The 15,714-nt window shown below is 51.4% G+C and overlaps 2 protein-coding genes across 3 annotated transcripts; one reads left to right on the top strand and one right to left on the bottom strand.

Moving 5' to 3' along the window:
• Positions 1–259: 259 nt before the first annotated feature.
• On the bottom strand, positions 260–5,268 carry DYNLT2B (dynein light chain Tctex-type 2B). Of its 2 annotated transcripts, none has more exons than XM_065844872.2 (5): positions 5,124–5,268; positions 4,493–4,626; positions 2,828–2,897; positions 1,330–1,393; positions 260–700 (listed from the first exon to the last, which is right to left on the bottom strand). In XM_065844872.2, exons 1-5 carry the CDS (start codon positions 5,189–5,191, stop codon positions 653–655), a joined length of 384 nt encoding a protein of 127 aa, XP_065700944.1. In that variant the 5' UTR covers positions 5,192–5,268; the 3' UTR covers positions 260–652. The 2 variants fall into 2 exon arrangements, with proteins under 2 accessions (XP_065700944.1, XP_065700943.1); XM_065844871.2 differs by lacking the exon at positions 260–700 and adding an exon at positions 707–1,075.
• Positions 5,269–9,351: 4,083 nt separating this feature from the next.
• Positions 9,352–14,773, top strand: LOC136104826 (programmed cell death protein 1). Its single transcript, XM_065844064.1, has 5 exons — positions 9,352–9,460; positions 11,735–12,067; positions 13,058–13,213; positions 13,722–13,756; positions 14,555–14,773. Exons 1-5 carry the CDS (start codon positions 9,352–9,354, stop codon positions 14,771–14,773), a joined length of 852 nt encoding a protein of 283 aa, XP_065700136.1.
• The last annotated feature ends 941 nt before the right edge of the window (positions 14,774–15,714 follow it).

Genomic DNA, 15,714 nt, shown 5'->3' with positions numbered 1-15,714 from the left:
ATACCTTGTCTTCCTATCAGGTAATATCATCTCATGTGACGCTGCGCTGGGATTCACAGCCCAAATCTTATGAGAGTCATAGGAACAAATCTGGATAACCAGAGTATGAGGTTGGCTTTATGGGTTAATTTACAAAGAATCCTCAGAAAACGATCATCTGAGAAGCACAGACAAGCGCTCAAGGCTACTGCATCTTGTAGAGCGGAGGAAGAGGACAAACTGTGGAAATGGCAAGAGTCAACCCACAGGAGAGGAAATATTAAATACATAAATTTATTGTGTTACATTTCTTATAAATATCTCATTCATTTCTGAAAATTAACAAAAATAGAAGCAACAGAACCCTTTCAAGACAAAAGTTGGGTTTGCCTTAGAAACAATGGCAATTGGCAAAACACTTTTTTAGGACAAAACCAACACACTATATAAAAAACAAAGGGTGATTTAAATAAAGGACGTAATACTATTGTGCTTAAAGCTCTGTCAATATCCACAAGAAAGAAGGAATGTTGTAGTGTGTAGGACGTGCTTTGTAGAGCTGTTATTTTGTTAGGTACTAAAGGAAGAATATGATGCTTTTGTGCACTTTAACAAAAAAACACCCTAAAGCATTCTCCCCCACCTCTGTCCTTCTGTGCAATATTTACCATCTTCAATAGTAGAAGCAGCCAAATGCAGCTACCACACAAAACAGGCTGTCCTGGGGAGAACAGAGAAAGGCCCCATGTTAGTAAAGTCGAGCTTTTTGCTAGCCTAAATGAAAAGGCTAACCTAAGGGAACATTTAGACCACAGCATAATCTTATATTGTAATAGACTGTGATTTTCTATCTTTTAGTTAGTTTCTTATTTGCCTCAGTTGTAGTGTAACCCAGGCCAGTGTGTCCAAATACCAGAAGTGCCTCAATTTACTCCATCCAACCACCCGCAGATGTTTAGGTGTCAGTTTAATATAAAACCAAGCTAATAATGAAATAAAACCTTGCCTTTTGCTCAGTCCTGGATTCCAGCTATACTCCATAACAGAAGCTCAGCAAAGCATATAAGACTTTATCTCTTGTGCTTCCTCTCCCCACCTGTAAAATGTTGTGACTGTAATGACTTTTGTACAGTACTGTGTGACCTGCTTGGGAAATAAGTTTTACTATGGTAGATATTATATCTAAGTATGTTTTGTGAATGAGGACATAAATCATACTGTTTCAGTGGAGTCTTGGTTCCTTCCTTCTATTGCTTATTTTTTTCCTGCTCCGTTATTTAAGGTCACTTGGCCTCTCATACAAAAGCAAGTAGCTTTACACTTTCTCATGGTAAAACAACCAATACTTACATTCATGAACACATCGTGAGCGTAGCTGTCAGTGTCGGCATCCCAGAAACATCGCGCAGCCATACTAGACAAAGGAGACAGAGCGGAGCCATTACCCACAGAGTTCATGTGCAAGGATGGAAATGATGGCCTTGAAAAGCAAACTAGACTTCCTTTAAAGATAAAGGAAATGGGAAGCATTTTCATGAATCCTGCTTAGATCCCCACTGCTCAATTCCACCACATGCCCTCTGTATGTGGATCAAGCTCCATCTTCAAACTCATCAGCTCGCAGCCCTCCCACCTCCACTGGGCAGCAGGGCTTGAAACCTCATTGCTGTGGTGCTTAAGAATCTTTGGCTTCTGGCCTATGCGCACTAGTGGCTAATTTAGCTTATTTGTTCTTGTCCTTCACCTCCTGCACCCTTGTGGTACATATTCCCAACTTATTTATAGGGAGCTATCGTATTCCTTGGCAGACGTTGTGTTCCTAGACCATGAGCTAAGCTCTTCTAGTCCTTTCTTATCTATACTCTCTGTTCCCTGACCAGCCTGCCAGCCTTTTTCTACATCTGCTTCAGTCCAAGCCTTACCTTGAAGACAAGCAACCAGACCGTAATAGGATATTCAAACCAGAGAATTTCTCCAATTGGCTCTGTCAGTCTGTGTTGCTGGGCTTCACATTTCAAATCAGACCACCTAATTGAACTGCTCACCCTGGTACGGTGCTTCTGGAGCAGCGTGCCTGCAGACAGACATTCCTGACAAAAGCCGGAGCAGCAGGTATGGATATTCCTCCCTGACCTCCAGAACACCGAGGCACCAGATCTGATTACAGCTCTGCTGCACTGATCTTCTGCTGGAGTACCAGGCACAATAATAAAGATAAGCCCAGCAGATAAAGAACATAAACCCTGTGAGCTGTTCTCTTCTGTCTTCTCCCTGCTCACTTGTAATGGAAAATTACAGCCCACTATTGCAGCCAAAAGGAATTCTTTTGTTTGATTGCAGGCATCTGGAGCTGGACTGCAAGTGCTCAGCACCCACAGTCTAGGCTTGATTCCCATGACAGTATTGCATGAGGATTATAGAAATTTAAACTTCTGAAAACTGCCTACCTGGGGGATTAAATGCAAATGAAGTATTTATGGAAATCTGGCTTTAGACAGAATTGACTTACTATGGCTCCTGTGCTCCAGCAGGACCTTGAGAATGGACTGGATGTGTGCTGTTATTCATCATGGGTACAACATGAAATGCCTTTCTGCAACACTCCTCACAAATGCTTTTCAGCATTTCAGCTTGCTAAGAATGACCATACACACAATTATCACTGGGTAATTCAGTCAGCTACAATCCAAACCCTCACTTGCCAATTAAAGAGAAAGTGTTTTACACACTTTATCATCTGCAGAGAGATCTTTGTACCTAGGAAAGTTGGAAGCAGCTTCCAAGGGAAAAAAATACATGCAAACCCAACAAAAATGACAGAAATACAATTAGAATATGCAAAACTTACTTCACTCCTTCTCCTCTCTGCTCTCCAATCACGACCTGAACCACCATTTTGTACCTGTCAAATCCTTCCTCTGGAGAGAGAGAAAGAAATAATAGTGAGAACAACAGCTTAAGCCCAAACCAGGAGCCAGGAAGCAAAAGATTTCTGGGTACAAAGCAAGTGTCCTGTACAAGTCCATGCAATTGGCAAAGTGGACAAACTGCCATGTGGCTTCATTTTCCCAGGTATAGAGAACAATGGTCTTATTTGAGTTAAAGGTGAACAGAGTATTTGGCATCCGCCAAAAGATGCATCTACGGCAGCAGACACCCCTAAGCAGCCACACTATATGTCAGCATTCTACTTGGACAGCTTTCAAGAACTAAACACGTGGAAAGAATGTAAATAAGGCCACTGATGGGCAAAACCCTCCTTGAAAAAAATTGGCTTATTTTTAGAATGTTCTGATGCAAAGGTATTGAAGAGATTCTTCTGCCACACAGGTGTTTCCTTTGCTTCAGAACTGGGATAAAACACCACATAAAAGCATATGCGGGTCTATGTTATGCGTCTGCAAAGATACACAATTGTTTTACAGCAGTAAAGAAATACCTTTGGGGCACAGGCCAAATCCAATCAGGCCATGGCAGTATTCCAGGAGCCAAATCAGAACAAGCATGTTTAAAATGAAATATAGATCCTAATGCTTGTCTTCAACAAAACAGTGTCCCAGGAAGGCTCTGGTGCACTATTTCCACTGGAGGATTAAGATCAAGATGCTGGGGCTGGTGACATTCACCATGTCAGGATCTGTCAGAGATAGCAGCTGATACAATGGCCACACTGGGCCAGTCTTGCTTCAGGCTACTGCGAGTGTGTTTACAGATTATTGAAGCCAAGCCCTGTGTGTATTAGCTCGGCATCAACACATGCTGGGACTACAGCTGCTGCTTGTCTTAAAGCAGATGCATAATTCTGGGAGAAGAATAAACCCACAGTTCCTGCTGAGAGTGACGGTATGTCTGTGTCACCGTGTGAGGCCAACCCAGCAGATGGAGCACCAGCCTGTCCTCAGGGAGAAGGCAAAAAAAGTGACAGTGCCAACACGTATCTATGTACTTGTTCCAGCACTGAATGCAGGAAACACCTGCTGGAGCCTGAAATTTAGTTCTTGAACTCAGAAATGTTGGAGGGCATCCCATATAGCACCACCACGACCTTTTTCCAGTGCTGTAAGGCTGTAGTCACACCCCTCCTTGGCTGACTGTGCCCCTAACTCTCTCCCCCTTTGCTGCTCCCACTGGGTCTTGTTCTGATCTCCCTGCTATTCCACTCTGACCCAACTCTGTTTTAACTGGCAGTAGTTTTTTTCTGCTATACTGAGGCAAGAAGCAATTAAGCATTTCTTCTTTCTTCCCTCTAATGCAGCTTCTTTCCCCCTGCAGCCCTCCAAGGCTGATATACCAGACCAGCCGGTCTACAAAAACAATTCTTGTCTGCTTGAATTAGGTTTCTAGTTCCACAGGCAAGGACATATGTATATAGGCCAGAATGTTTCATAACCATCAACTCGAGTCAGTCAACAGCAAAGAAATAGATTTAAAGAATAAAGGAGGAAAGAGGGATTTTGTCAAAGGGAGAGGACACAGTAAGAAAAGAAGCGACTTCCCCAGCAAGTCTCCTTACCTTTCAGTCTGTCTTTTATTATCTCTGACAAAGACTTTGTAAGCTGAGGCATTTCTTCAGGGACGTACTGTACGTTGGCCAGTTTCTCCTTCAGTATTGCATGGATACATTCTTTTACTGTCGATGATTTAAACCTATCAGGGAAAAAACAGAAAAAACAAAACGGCAAAAGAAGGCCAAGAAAGTTAACATGATGTGTAAAAACATACACAACCTCACGTGGGAAAATGTAACTTTCACATAATAAAGAATAATGACAAATGAAAACCACGGGGAAACAAAGCCCAGCTGAGACAGCGATACTTACCCAGCCCTGCCAAAAGCCAAACACCCACAAGCAGAGGTGTGAAACCAGCCCCATCCGACGTTGCCCCTTCAGCGGCATCCCCACCTCTGCTCCCCCCCCCACCCCCTACATCTCATGTCAAAGTTGATCCAGTGCCCTCCCCAGACTCCAAACCCCGGGGGCCCCCTCATTCCCAACACCCTCACTCAGCACCCACAGCCTCATGCAAGCCCCCCATGCCCAGGGACCCCCTTCCGGACAGTCCCACCGCAGCTCCCACATCCCCTCAGACCCAAAGCCCCCAGGGCATCCCCCCTCCGTCCCCGGCGCCCCCCGGTCCCTCACCGGCGCTGCAGGCTGGGCCGCAGGCTGTACGTATTCCCAGCCCCATCATCCGCCCCCAGCTCGCCCATGGCCGCAGCACCCGTAGGCCGCCCGGCGTTGGTTACCCCGGCAACCGCCGCCACTGCCGCCACTTCCGCCTCCTTGCGTCACGGCGCGCCACGCTACGTCACGGCGCCGCGTTCCGCCCCGCGTCTTGCGTAGTGGCGGCTCGCACGTGGCCGTGGGGCGCGGACGCGGCGCGGCGGTGCGGACCCAGGGAGCGGGGTGCGGGAAGCAGGGGGGGTGGGTGTCATAAATTGGTCAGAAATTTTTTATCTTGACTTTTTTGTCTCTAATGAGATAATCGGTAAATAAATGCTAACTAATTGCAATAACAGTAATAAATGAAGGGTGTGATGAGCCTGGTGCTCGGGAAGGGCGCTGATGGGCTCAGCTGGGAAGGCGGCCTCAGCGCAGGGTGCGTCCCCATGCCCTCCTACCGCCCCAAACCCTCCTCCCACCCCAAAACCCGGCTGCAGCCCCACACCGACTGCTGCCCGCTCTCTAGCCTGGAGCTCAATGGGCTGGAGCGGCTGCGGATGGGGTGCCCGCATGGTCCAGGGGGCAGCAGAGCAGAGGGGGATCACAGCCTTGTGCCTTGCTTCCAGGAAATTAAAACTTCCAGAAAAGCCTAAAAATGTTGCTCCCCTATATCCTCCTCCTGTCATGACCTTGTGCACTTTGCCCTCTCGGCAGCTGCTGTCTGTCCCGAGGAAGGCTTGGTTTGACAGCCCCTCCTGAGGAGATGACATCCTGCTTCCTCTGCTCTTTATCTTGATGCAGCAATCTCCACGATCGCGCTTCCCGCATGCAGTGGGTGACATCGCTGAGCATGCAGCGGGTGACATTGCTGAGAAAGGTCCCCAAGCGCTTCACCCAGCTTCAAATGGAGGCAGCGTGCAGGTGCAGCTGGGGCCAAGCGTGCCGCTGCTGCTGGTTGTGAGGGGCTGGAGAGCACCAGGACATGCAGCAGGGCTTGGGGGTGCCTGGGATTGCGGCTCTGCGGGCAGGGTGCTGCCTGGAGGTGTCCCTGGGTGCCAGGAGGGTGTGAGTTTGCACCAGGAGGTGCATTTGCTGGAGTTTTACTTGGGATGCATGGATGCATTCCAGTTGGCGCCAGGTCCTGCACTGAGTGTGGGCAGGTTACTGAGAACCTGAGCAGCAGCAGCTCCTGATTTCCATGGGTTTTAGCGGCACTGCTGGCTAGAGTTGATCCATCGGAGCCCTTGGTAATACTGGGCTGGGTATCAGCTTTGCCAACTGGCCGGAGCAGCACCCTGATGTCCTGCTGAAGGTGGCAGTGACCTCATGCCATACCCCTGTGGCACCTTTGCATCACAGTTACCGTTGCCCTGCCCAAGCCCTGCAGATTTCTGCTTGCTAAAGGAACAGTTTTGTGCCTCCGCTCCATCCCTCCGCTTACTCACTGCTTACTCACCCCCCACCCCCTCCCCAGGGCTGCTGCCTTTCCCTGCAGGGTCAGGCATTGATGTTGTTGTTGCTCATGCAAATCGTTTGCAGGGGCCTTCCTAATTTCTGAGAAGTATCTGACAGACCTCAATGCTTTCCGTGTTTATTTGCAAACACTATTAACCATTTCCTCTTCTTGCCCCAGCTGTTGCCTCCTGCCTGGGTCAGACCCACAGGTGTGAATTCAGATCATAATCTCTTCCTCAGCACCTTTTCATGTTAACTTGTGTTCCCCATCTTATTTGGGAAGCTTTGCTTTCCATGCGCTTCAGCGAGCTACATCCAAGGTGTTTGATCATTGCTTTCTTGCACATCTTTCAAAATTTCAGTGCTACTTAAATACCCAAAATGCTTCTAAGCCCTTTTGGGACTGACCCTCTACCCTTTGAGGTGACTGCTCAGGGTGATACCTGTGTGCCGTGACGGTGATGGCTGCAGGAGACCGCAGCCTTATCTGGGTCCCAGCTGCATTGGTGAGACCCTTGTTGACTCATTGGGCCATCTTCGTGTTGTAATAAAAAAGGACATTTGTGCTTCAGTGAAGTGGTGTGGCGTGCTCGCTGAAGTCCCCGTTTCTTAGTTTTGAAGAACAAACTGCATTCTCACATATTTCTCGTTGCTTTTTTGCCCTTCTTTTGCTCTTTCAGTGGCCAGATAGAAGAGGACTACCCCATACAAAAAGCCCCCTATTCTCTCTCTTGTGGCAGAGCAAGCTTTCCATCAGCATGATGCCAGAGAGTTCCTGGCTTGCCCCGAGCATCCAAAAACATTGCTGTACGGTCTAATTCTACCAACCAGTGGGAAAGCTCCCAGGGATGAAGCAGTCAGGGACAACACGGGACGTGTCCTCAACTGCAAGTCTGGGCCATAAGTAAAAGAGCTGTCTTGGGTTCCCAGGCACCCATGGGACACAACAGGTTCTCCTCACCTCAGGTATCAACTTACACCCTGTTTCAAGTGTGTGTTGGAAAGTTTGAGCAGTTCATGCTATGATTTTAATCACAGCCCTCAGCTGCTGTGTGGGGCGGAGAGGATGAGCCAGTTTTTCCTGCCGACCCCTGGCTTGGTGAGTCAAGATCTCAACAGTGAGATCTTCCATCACATCTTCTGCCTCTAGAAATCAAAACATGTTGCAAGTGCCAAACGAACCACCCCACACCCGGCCTCGAGGTGGACAAGCCTCCTTGCTGTAAGCTTCCATGGTTTCTGGAATTCAATTTAGTTTAGTTAGGTTTTGTGTGTGTTTTTTTTTTTTTTTAATGGGGATGTAGGAAGTTGCGAAGGAAGAGGTGATGTCCACCTCTGAGCCCACCAGCACCATTGAACATGGCGGACAGTGCTCCCCTTACCACCCTGCCAAGCAGTGGGCTCCAGCCAGGTGGCATGGAAAGGTGACAAGGAGGGGACAGCCCCTCCGTCTTGCTCTGTGGCCCATGCAGGGCCAAAAGTTCATGAGATGCAATGCCAGGAGGAAACTTGGAAAGAGGATCCAGGACAGGCTAGATCAAGCCCCTGACCCAGGGTGAGCCCTGTCTGTCCTGGCTCAGAACCCCCCTCCTTGGCCATCCCAAATTAAGGGTGGCTCCCCCACACTGCTCACCTGCTGGGGCTGTGTCTGCAAGTGAGAGGTGAGCAAGCTCCAGTCCCGCAACTCGTTTCTGAAAGCCCGGAAAATAATGAAATCATCATGAGAATCATATCTTTCACCCCGATTAATAATTTTCCCCTGATGCTATCCGAAATTGCCAGAGCACTGATGCTGTGTTTGAGAGAAGCAGAGGAACCAGCCACCGCACGCTTTCACCTTTGGTTATTTCCTATGCGAATATTAGTCAGCAGGTGAGCGGGGAACATCATCGCTGGAGAAATTAAATAAGTCTGATGTAAAGGTCACCCTAATAACAGAACCCTAGCCCCAGGCACCTGCCCCTGCTCTCTGCAAATCTGTCTGTGGACAAAAACACCTAGGGAGGCAAAACTTCTCCATCTTCTCTGTCTTCTCTATCTTCTCCATCTTCTCCTTCATCTCCTTCATCTCCTTCTTTCTCCTTCGCCTTCTTCTCTTCTCTTCTCTTCACCTTCTCCTTCTCCTTGTTCTTTCTCCTTCATCTTCTCTTTCTCCTCCTTTTCCTTCTTGCTCCTCCTTTTCCTTCTTGCTCCTCCATTCTCCATTCTTCTTCTTCCTCTCCCTCCTCTCCCATCCCAGTGGCAGCAGCCTTCCAACAGGTGCCCCATGGCTGCTTGGACCCTGCCGAGTGCCACGTGTCCCCCAACACCCCACTGCCATGGGCACCCAATGGGAGCACCCATGGGTGCCTGGGAACCCAAGACAGCTCTTTTACTTATGGCCCAGACTTGCAGTTGAGGACATGTCCCCTGTTATCCCTGCCTGCTCCATCCCTGGGAGCTTTCCCCAAAAAGGGTGTGGGCTCAGACGTGCCCATCCTTTCTGTTCGGTAGCCAAGTGCCTCGCGTGGGAATGCGTGGGGTGGGGAAGGGGCCAGGCTCAGCTCAGCTGGTCCCTGCCTCCGTGGGGAGGAAGCCGGGGGCGGGAGGCAGCCCGGGTTTCCCTCTGGGGTAGAGATGGGCACGTTTCATTTCCACCCCAGCCGCTGCCGCGCATGCCAGAGAACAAACTACCGCTGCGGGGAAGGAAACACAGAGAGCCGGGGGTGGCACAGCACAGTACAGCACGGCACACCTGCCCGACCAGCTCGCCATGGCTTCGGCTGCCTCGAAGATGATGTGGGGCAGTGTGGAGATGGCCCTGACCAGCCTCTGTGCCATCCTGCTCTGCTGTGGCCCCATGCTGGCCGGCTGCCGCCGGGGTAGGTACCAGAGCGCGGTGCCCATGTCGTTCTCAGCTGGTGGAAAATGTCTAAGGGCTGGAAACTTTGTAGTTAAAAATAGCTCTGGCATCAAGAAATCAAGAAAACCCAAAGCTTTTGGGTACGAGCTGCTGAAGCAAGGGAAATGGGGATGCTTGGCGCAGAAATGGGGTTAAAGGATGGAGAATGAGACAAGTCCCCAGCCCGCGGTACCTGCGCTGGAGCTGTATTGTGGGCACACTGGCTGTATTTGGGGTTCAGTGTTGAGACTCTCGTTGAAAGCCTGTGTTTGCCAGTGCCATGTGGGGTCTGGAAGTTTTCTGCTCTGGCTCTCACAGCTTCAGGCTGCACCCTTGGGCTGTGCCTCCCGGTTTGGGCTTGACCCTGAGGCAGCCAGGGTACTGTGTGCAGTTTGTTCAAGGTGAAATTTGGGGAAGAAGGGGAGATGGAGGGGAAGGGGTGAGTCCAGACAGAGTAAACAAGAGCCCTGATGAAGCTCTGTCACCCCTTCCTCACAGCCCAGTTCTCTCCTTGGTGGCTTCAGGTGTTTTCTGCCTCAACGGTGGTCGCAGGGCTGGGCATCCCGTGGAGCAGATGTTACCTCTGACACTGAGACGAAGCATGTAAACTCGACCTCTGCTTTCAGAATTCCTCTGAGCGCTTCATTCATTGCTGGCAGTGGCACTGGGTAGGAAGCAAAGCCCCAAGCCTGCTGAATGTTTCCTGTTAAACACAAATAACCCAAAACACTGCAAAAATTACGTCTCTTGATTTGGGCACTGCAGTGGCCAGCGCTGCTTGTGGGAGCTGAGGCACTTGCTTCTCTCCCTTCTCCTGTTTGGTTTCATCTGTCATTTCTCAGCCCAGTTTTCCATCTAATCCTGTATCTATTTGAAGAATTGTTTGAGTTCCTTTTCTGGCTCATGATGCTGAGATCATGGTCCTGTGGTCTCAGACCAGTGCTGAAGAGACGGGAGGGACTTTCTGACTCTGTCCGCAAGCCTTAGGGCTGCCATCGGTGGTGATTTCTTCAGAAATTTCTTCCATTTTCAAATGGAAGATAAATTTCTTAACGGCAGGCATGTTGCAAAGCATTGGCAGTTTGAAATGCTTGGTCAGATAACTCGTGTGAGAAATACTTCTTCCTGCTTTTTATTGCTTCGAGCAAAAGTTAATGTGGTAGCCGCCTTGTCCTTCTGGATGGGGCTGGCTGAGCTGAGACGTTGGGAGCCTGGCCCAAATATGTAGCATACCTGCTGCCAAGGAGGATGAACCTATGGGGATCACGGGCAGGGAAGTGTGGTGAAGCAACAGGGCTGGTGCTAAGGGCTGGGGGTCTGCGGCCATGGCCAACTGTCCTCTGTGCTGGGAACAACACAGCAAGCCTGGCCAAGACCCCCCAGGGTGGGTGCCAGGCTGCCCACATACATGCAAGGAGGGGACAAGCAGCTGGAAAAGGGTCCATAAGCTCCAGGTCGCTCTGCCCTGATCTCAAGCTGGAGGTGGCAAATACAGTGCTCTGGGCAGCACCTGCCTGCTCTGTGCTCCCAGCATGGAGCAGGGGACAGAGCCGGAGCCCCCAGGCAGGATGGGCTGCACCGTGGGGCACTGCCCCGGTCCAGGGCTTGGTCCCTCTGCTCACTTCCAGAGGCAACATCAGCTGGAGGAAAGATGACTCAGACACTAAAATACGCATAGATTTTAAAATAGTACAACCCCCTAAGTTTGTTTTCCCCAGTACAGGTGTTCTGGGTTAATTTTAGGTAGCCCAGAGCACAATTTGCTCTACTGAAACCACTTCACAGTACAGTTACTACCCCTGGGGACACTCAGGAGGGGAGAGACCTCCTGAGTACCTCCTGAGGTCTGGGGTACCTCCCCATGATCCGGGGTGATGCTGTGGACTGGCCAAGCATCCAGCTACCTGTGTTGCTGGCAAACCCCAGAGCCTGGCCGCAGTGAGCTGGGTGCTGGTGATGGCACAGGGCTGGGCTCGCAAGCACTTGCTGGCACGTTTTTGTAAATCCCCTTAGGATTTAGGGGATTTACCTTCTCCCTTCAGGAGCTGAGAGTGAAACAGCTGGGGAGAGCACGGGGCCTCTGGGTTTGGGATGGAGGAGCCCATCACTTCTCCATGGGATGGGGCACTGGTGGGGGTGATAATGGGCTATGGCACTCTTTGCATTTCTGGTTCTTGCATGGGGGATACGGCTGTGTCTGAGACCTGTGCCCACTGTAACCATGTGTTTTCCTTGTTTCCTCTCTCCCCAACAGTGACCCTCTTCCCAGCTATGCTAACTCTCCCTGCAGGCAGCTCAGCCACCTTCTTCTGCAACATCTCCATGGAGAATGACTCTGGCTCAGAGTACAGCCTCAATTGGTACAAGGAGACCAACCACAGCCAAGCCCAAAAAATTGCAGAGATCAGCCGGAACAGCCCCCCGACGATGACAGAGAAGTACCTGACCACCAACCACACTCCTGCCTTCAAGATCGAGATCCTGAACCTTCACCAGAATGACTCAGGCTCCTACTACTGTGGGCTGATCGCCTTCTTTGAACCCAATAAAGTGATGGAAAGCAACCGGTCCCATCTGGTGGTCACAGGTCAGCCTGGGGGCTGCCCTGATGGGGACAGGTTGTTGGTGTTGTCCTGTGGTGCTATGGCTCCTCCAGGCACACCGCAGCCCCAGGGCACAAGGCAGGTGGTACCTCGCTGGGTGGGTTCCTGGTGTGGGTCAGGAGAGCACAGCTCTGCCATTTCCCCTTTCCTTTGCATGCCTGGTTGATGCCCAGGGACACAGGCTGTCCTCACACATCTGCACTGTGCTGGATCTGGCCCTGAGGCAGGAGGTCTCCATCCTGCTGGGGCTGCATCCCCAGTGATGCTGCGGGGGGGAGTGAGTTCTTGCCCATGGATAGAGGCAGGAGACCAGTGTAGGGAGCTGCCCGCACACCTGAACAGCTCCTTTATCAGGGAACAGGGCTTGTGTTTGAGGTGACAACCAGGGCTCAGAGCCTTTGAACAGCTGGTGTTGGTGTAGATACTGTTCTTGTAAACCATGCGGTGGGAGGGTCTGGTAGCCCTATGGTGTGGGAGGCTGAGATCTCACAGGAAGATAGGCCATGCACTTGCTTGGCAGGATGGAGGCTTTGGGGGGCTGAAGATGGCCTTTTACAAAAAAGAAAAACACTGCAAAAGTTAACTGTATTTCACAGCATCTCCTCCCACCGTGAGCTGAATCTGCGCTGGCTCCAGGGTGCAGAAGCAGCTAGGAAGGTTGGGGAAGCCGTGTCCTCCATAGGGCTCTTCCGGGCATGGGGTCATGCAGTTCCCTGGCCCCCTGCACCCGAGCTCTCAGCAGCGTGGCATCATCATCTCCACCTGCAATGGGAAGGAATGGGACATGGCCAAAACATCACCCAAGTCAGCCCAAATTCAGGGCCTCTGGAGGGATGTGACAGCCTGCCAGGGACTGAGCCCTTTCTGGGGAACAGCCGCTATGTTCACATGGTGACTTTCTCAGGGACTGTAGAAACCATTTTACACACCTGATCTGCTGATTTTGTTCCCTCTTTTTTGGACGGCTATTACAGCGCCCCCTGAGAAGACAAACACCACCAATGAGCCCGAGATGGAGGAAGGCAATCCCCCAGATCACTTCAAGGCCCTGCTCCTGGGCATTCTGCTGCTAGCTGGGGCGGTTGTGCTGCTGATTTTTGGCTACCTCACCGTCACATACAGGAGAGGAGGTATGATCCCCCATGGGCTGATGCTTATCCAACAAATCCAGCTTGAACACAGGGGCAGCCACATGCCTGCAGCTCCCTGGGGTACATGGGCTGGTTTAACCTGCTAAACTTAGCTGTGACATGTCCCCATGGGACAGGTATCTCTATGCCTAAGGGAAAAGGATGCTTGGGGCCATGCTCACCCTTTGCAGACCCCCCAGGCCACGTGCTGTGGCTCTGAACTGCTTGTTAGCATGGTCTCTTATCATGGGCAACCAAGGGGCTCTCCCAGAGGGGAACCCCCAAGGAGTTGAATCCCACTAATCCCGATTAAGCCCTAGACTGTGTATCTCACTTATCCTTGTAATGTTCATGGTGTTAGACCCTGAGTGGAGAAGGACAAAGCGTGGTGTCATGTTTGTGGTGTCTGGGGCTCTCCTAGGATGTGCAGGCTTGGTCAGCCCCAGCCCCAGATGCTTGTGCTGTGTTGGCACACAAGTATCTTCTAACCAAATGTGTTACTTCGCAGATGTGCAGAAACCACCAAGTGAAAACGTGCTAGCGGTGAGTTTTCCGTCTCTGATGCTCTGCCCTGCTACAAGGGAGCATTGCAGCATCGCTGGGGTGTGGAGCCTCCCTTTATCAGCTCTCACAGGCTTCTCGCTTCTCCTGTCTTCTCTGATGCTGTTCAATCTTTTCTGCACAGCTACAACTGCTTTTTTGCACCTGTATCAAAGCCCCATCACAATCAAAAAACTGCCTGAGATAGGATGAGACCCCTGTAGTCCAACCCTTGCTCAAAGTGAGGTTATCTTTGACTGTGGATAGTGTTGCTGTACAAAATGGGACAAAATGTTCCCCCCTTCAGTATACTAAGCTAAAATTTCTCTTGCTCTCTTCCTTTTGCTGGGCGCTGCCAGGAGTCTGGCTATGTCTTCTCTTCAACACCCTTAGGTAGCTGAAGTTAGCGAGGCGGTTGGCCCCTTGCTCTCCCCTCTCCACACTGAGCGAACTCAGTCCTGGGCTCTTGTGCATGCTGTGCCAGCTTAGAGCCTGGTGGAGATGTGAGAAAAGGTGTCCTAGCATGACCCTGCCTTTAATGGCCAGGCAGGCAGCAAGCCCCACTGCGTGCAGAGGCAGAGAGCTGAGACCCCCATGATCTCAGCAGTGACTCCAAGGCTCATGGTCTGGTTTCTCTGCGCAAATGCTATCCCAGGTCTATGTGTCTTTCTGCCTTGTATCACCTTCACTCTCCTGGGATGCTTCAGAGCTGGTTTTGGCACTTGCTGTAAAAAGGGGGCTTGTGCTGGGGATGGCGGATACCTCTGAATGATGAATCATCCGGACATGGTTTCCTTGCAGGAGGAAGAGAAGCCCCCTGTGGTGCCTGTGTCCACTGTGGACTATGGCGTGCTGGAGTTTCAGCGGGATCAGTGCACTCAGGTGCTGCCTGAGACCCGGCTGGTCGACCAGACTGAATACGCCACCATCATCTTCCCAGAGGAGAAACCCATCACACCAGAGCGGGGGAAGAAGCACCAGAATGAGAGGACTCGGCAGCTGCAGTCACAGCCCTGCTGAGGGCCAGGGTCCCTCCTCGCTGGAGTTCGGTAGGGACAGGCTGCCCCAGCCCCTCACTCCCACCCCAGTTTGCAATTTGGAAAAATCCAGCCTGCAAGGACCGGAGCAATGGAGGCACCGCTGCTGGAGCTGGTAGTGGACAGTCCTGGCCACGGCAGGATCGTGGCCGTGGGGTGGGTACCGCGGAATGAGGAAGGTTCCTGCTGCTCCACATGCTGGGCTGGGGCAGAGCAGCGATGCCGACGGGACTGTGCCAAAGGCGATTTACATAATGTCTCGATTTTCTGCCTTCACCTGGGGCTCCCTGGAGTGACCGTGCTGCTTCCCTTGCCTGGATCTGACTCAAACAGCAAAGCACAACTGCGAGAGGAAAAGCTTGGAGGACAGAGCTGGAGCAGATCCGGGGAGATGTTGCCTGTGGGGGAGCCTGGGGCTGAGGGCTTCTCCTTCCCCAGGGCAGAGACTGTCTTGTGTACCGATGTTTAAAGAAACCCCTGGGAAGCAGGCAGCTACTTTTCTTCCTCTCTCCAGGCACTTTCCTTTTCTACAAGAGGGGAAATCTACCCCCGCACCCCTCCCTCCACAGGTGGGAGATGGGTCCAGCCCTGAGGGTGAATAAAGGGTTTCACGTCTGGGGAGTTTGTTGACTCGTGATGGCGAACGCGTGGGCAGGCAAATAACGGCTCTTGGCAGCGCAGGCGAGAGCCAGGAGGCGGCACCTTCTGTTGTGGTTCCTGGGCCGCTCTGTGCGATATGCAAGCCGCTCTTCCACGAAGCTGCTCTTAATAATTTAGAGAAGCCACCGCTCTTTTTCCTCTTGCCCCTCTCTAGGCTGGCCCCCAGGTACAGCTGCAAACCAAGCCCCTCCCTTACCAGGCTGATCTCAGGGTACTCACCCAGCCAGGGATGAGCATCCCTGCCATGCCAGGGACCTGGCTGCC

Source organism: Patagioenas fasciata, chromosome 9, assembly GCF_037038585.1.
Source record: "Patagioenas fasciata isolate bPatFas1 chromosome 9, bPatFas1.hap1, whole genome shotgun sequence".
In the NCBI taxonomy this organism is placed as follows: domain Eukaryota; kingdom Metazoa; phylum Chordata; class Aves; order Columbiformes; family Columbidae; genus Patagioenas; species Patagioenas fasciata.
This window is presented reverse-complemented; position numbering and strand designations above follow the sequence as displayed.

Excerpts from the sequence above, each read along its gene's own strand:
- DYNLT2B (XM_065844871.2), bottom strand. The coding sequence starts at position 5,191 with ATGGGCGAGCTGGGGGCGGATGATGGGGCTGGGAATACGTACAGCCTG. Across the intron at positions 4,627-5,123 it reads CGGCCCAGCCTGCAGCGCCG|GTTTAAATCATCGACAGTAA; the intron begins GTGAGGGACCGG and ends TTTCCCTGATAG. Across the intron at positions 1,394-2,827 it reads CAGAGAGGAGAAGGAGTGAA|TATGGCTGCGCGATGTTTCT; the intron begins GTAAGTTTTGCA and ends TCCTTTGTCTAG.
- LOC136104826 (XM_065844064.1), top strand. The coding sequence starts at position 9,352 with ATGGCTTCGGCTGCCTCGAAGATGATGTGGGGCAGTGTGGAGATGGCC. Across the intron at positions 9,461-11,734 it reads GCTGGCCGGCTGCCGCCGGG|TGACCCTCTTCCCAGCTATG; the intron begins GTAGGTACCAGA and ends TCTCCCCAACAG. Across the intron at positions 12,068-13,057 it reads GTCCCATCTGGTGGTCACAG|CGCCCCCTGAGAAGACAAAC; the intron begins GTCAGCCTGGGG and ends CGGCTATTACAG.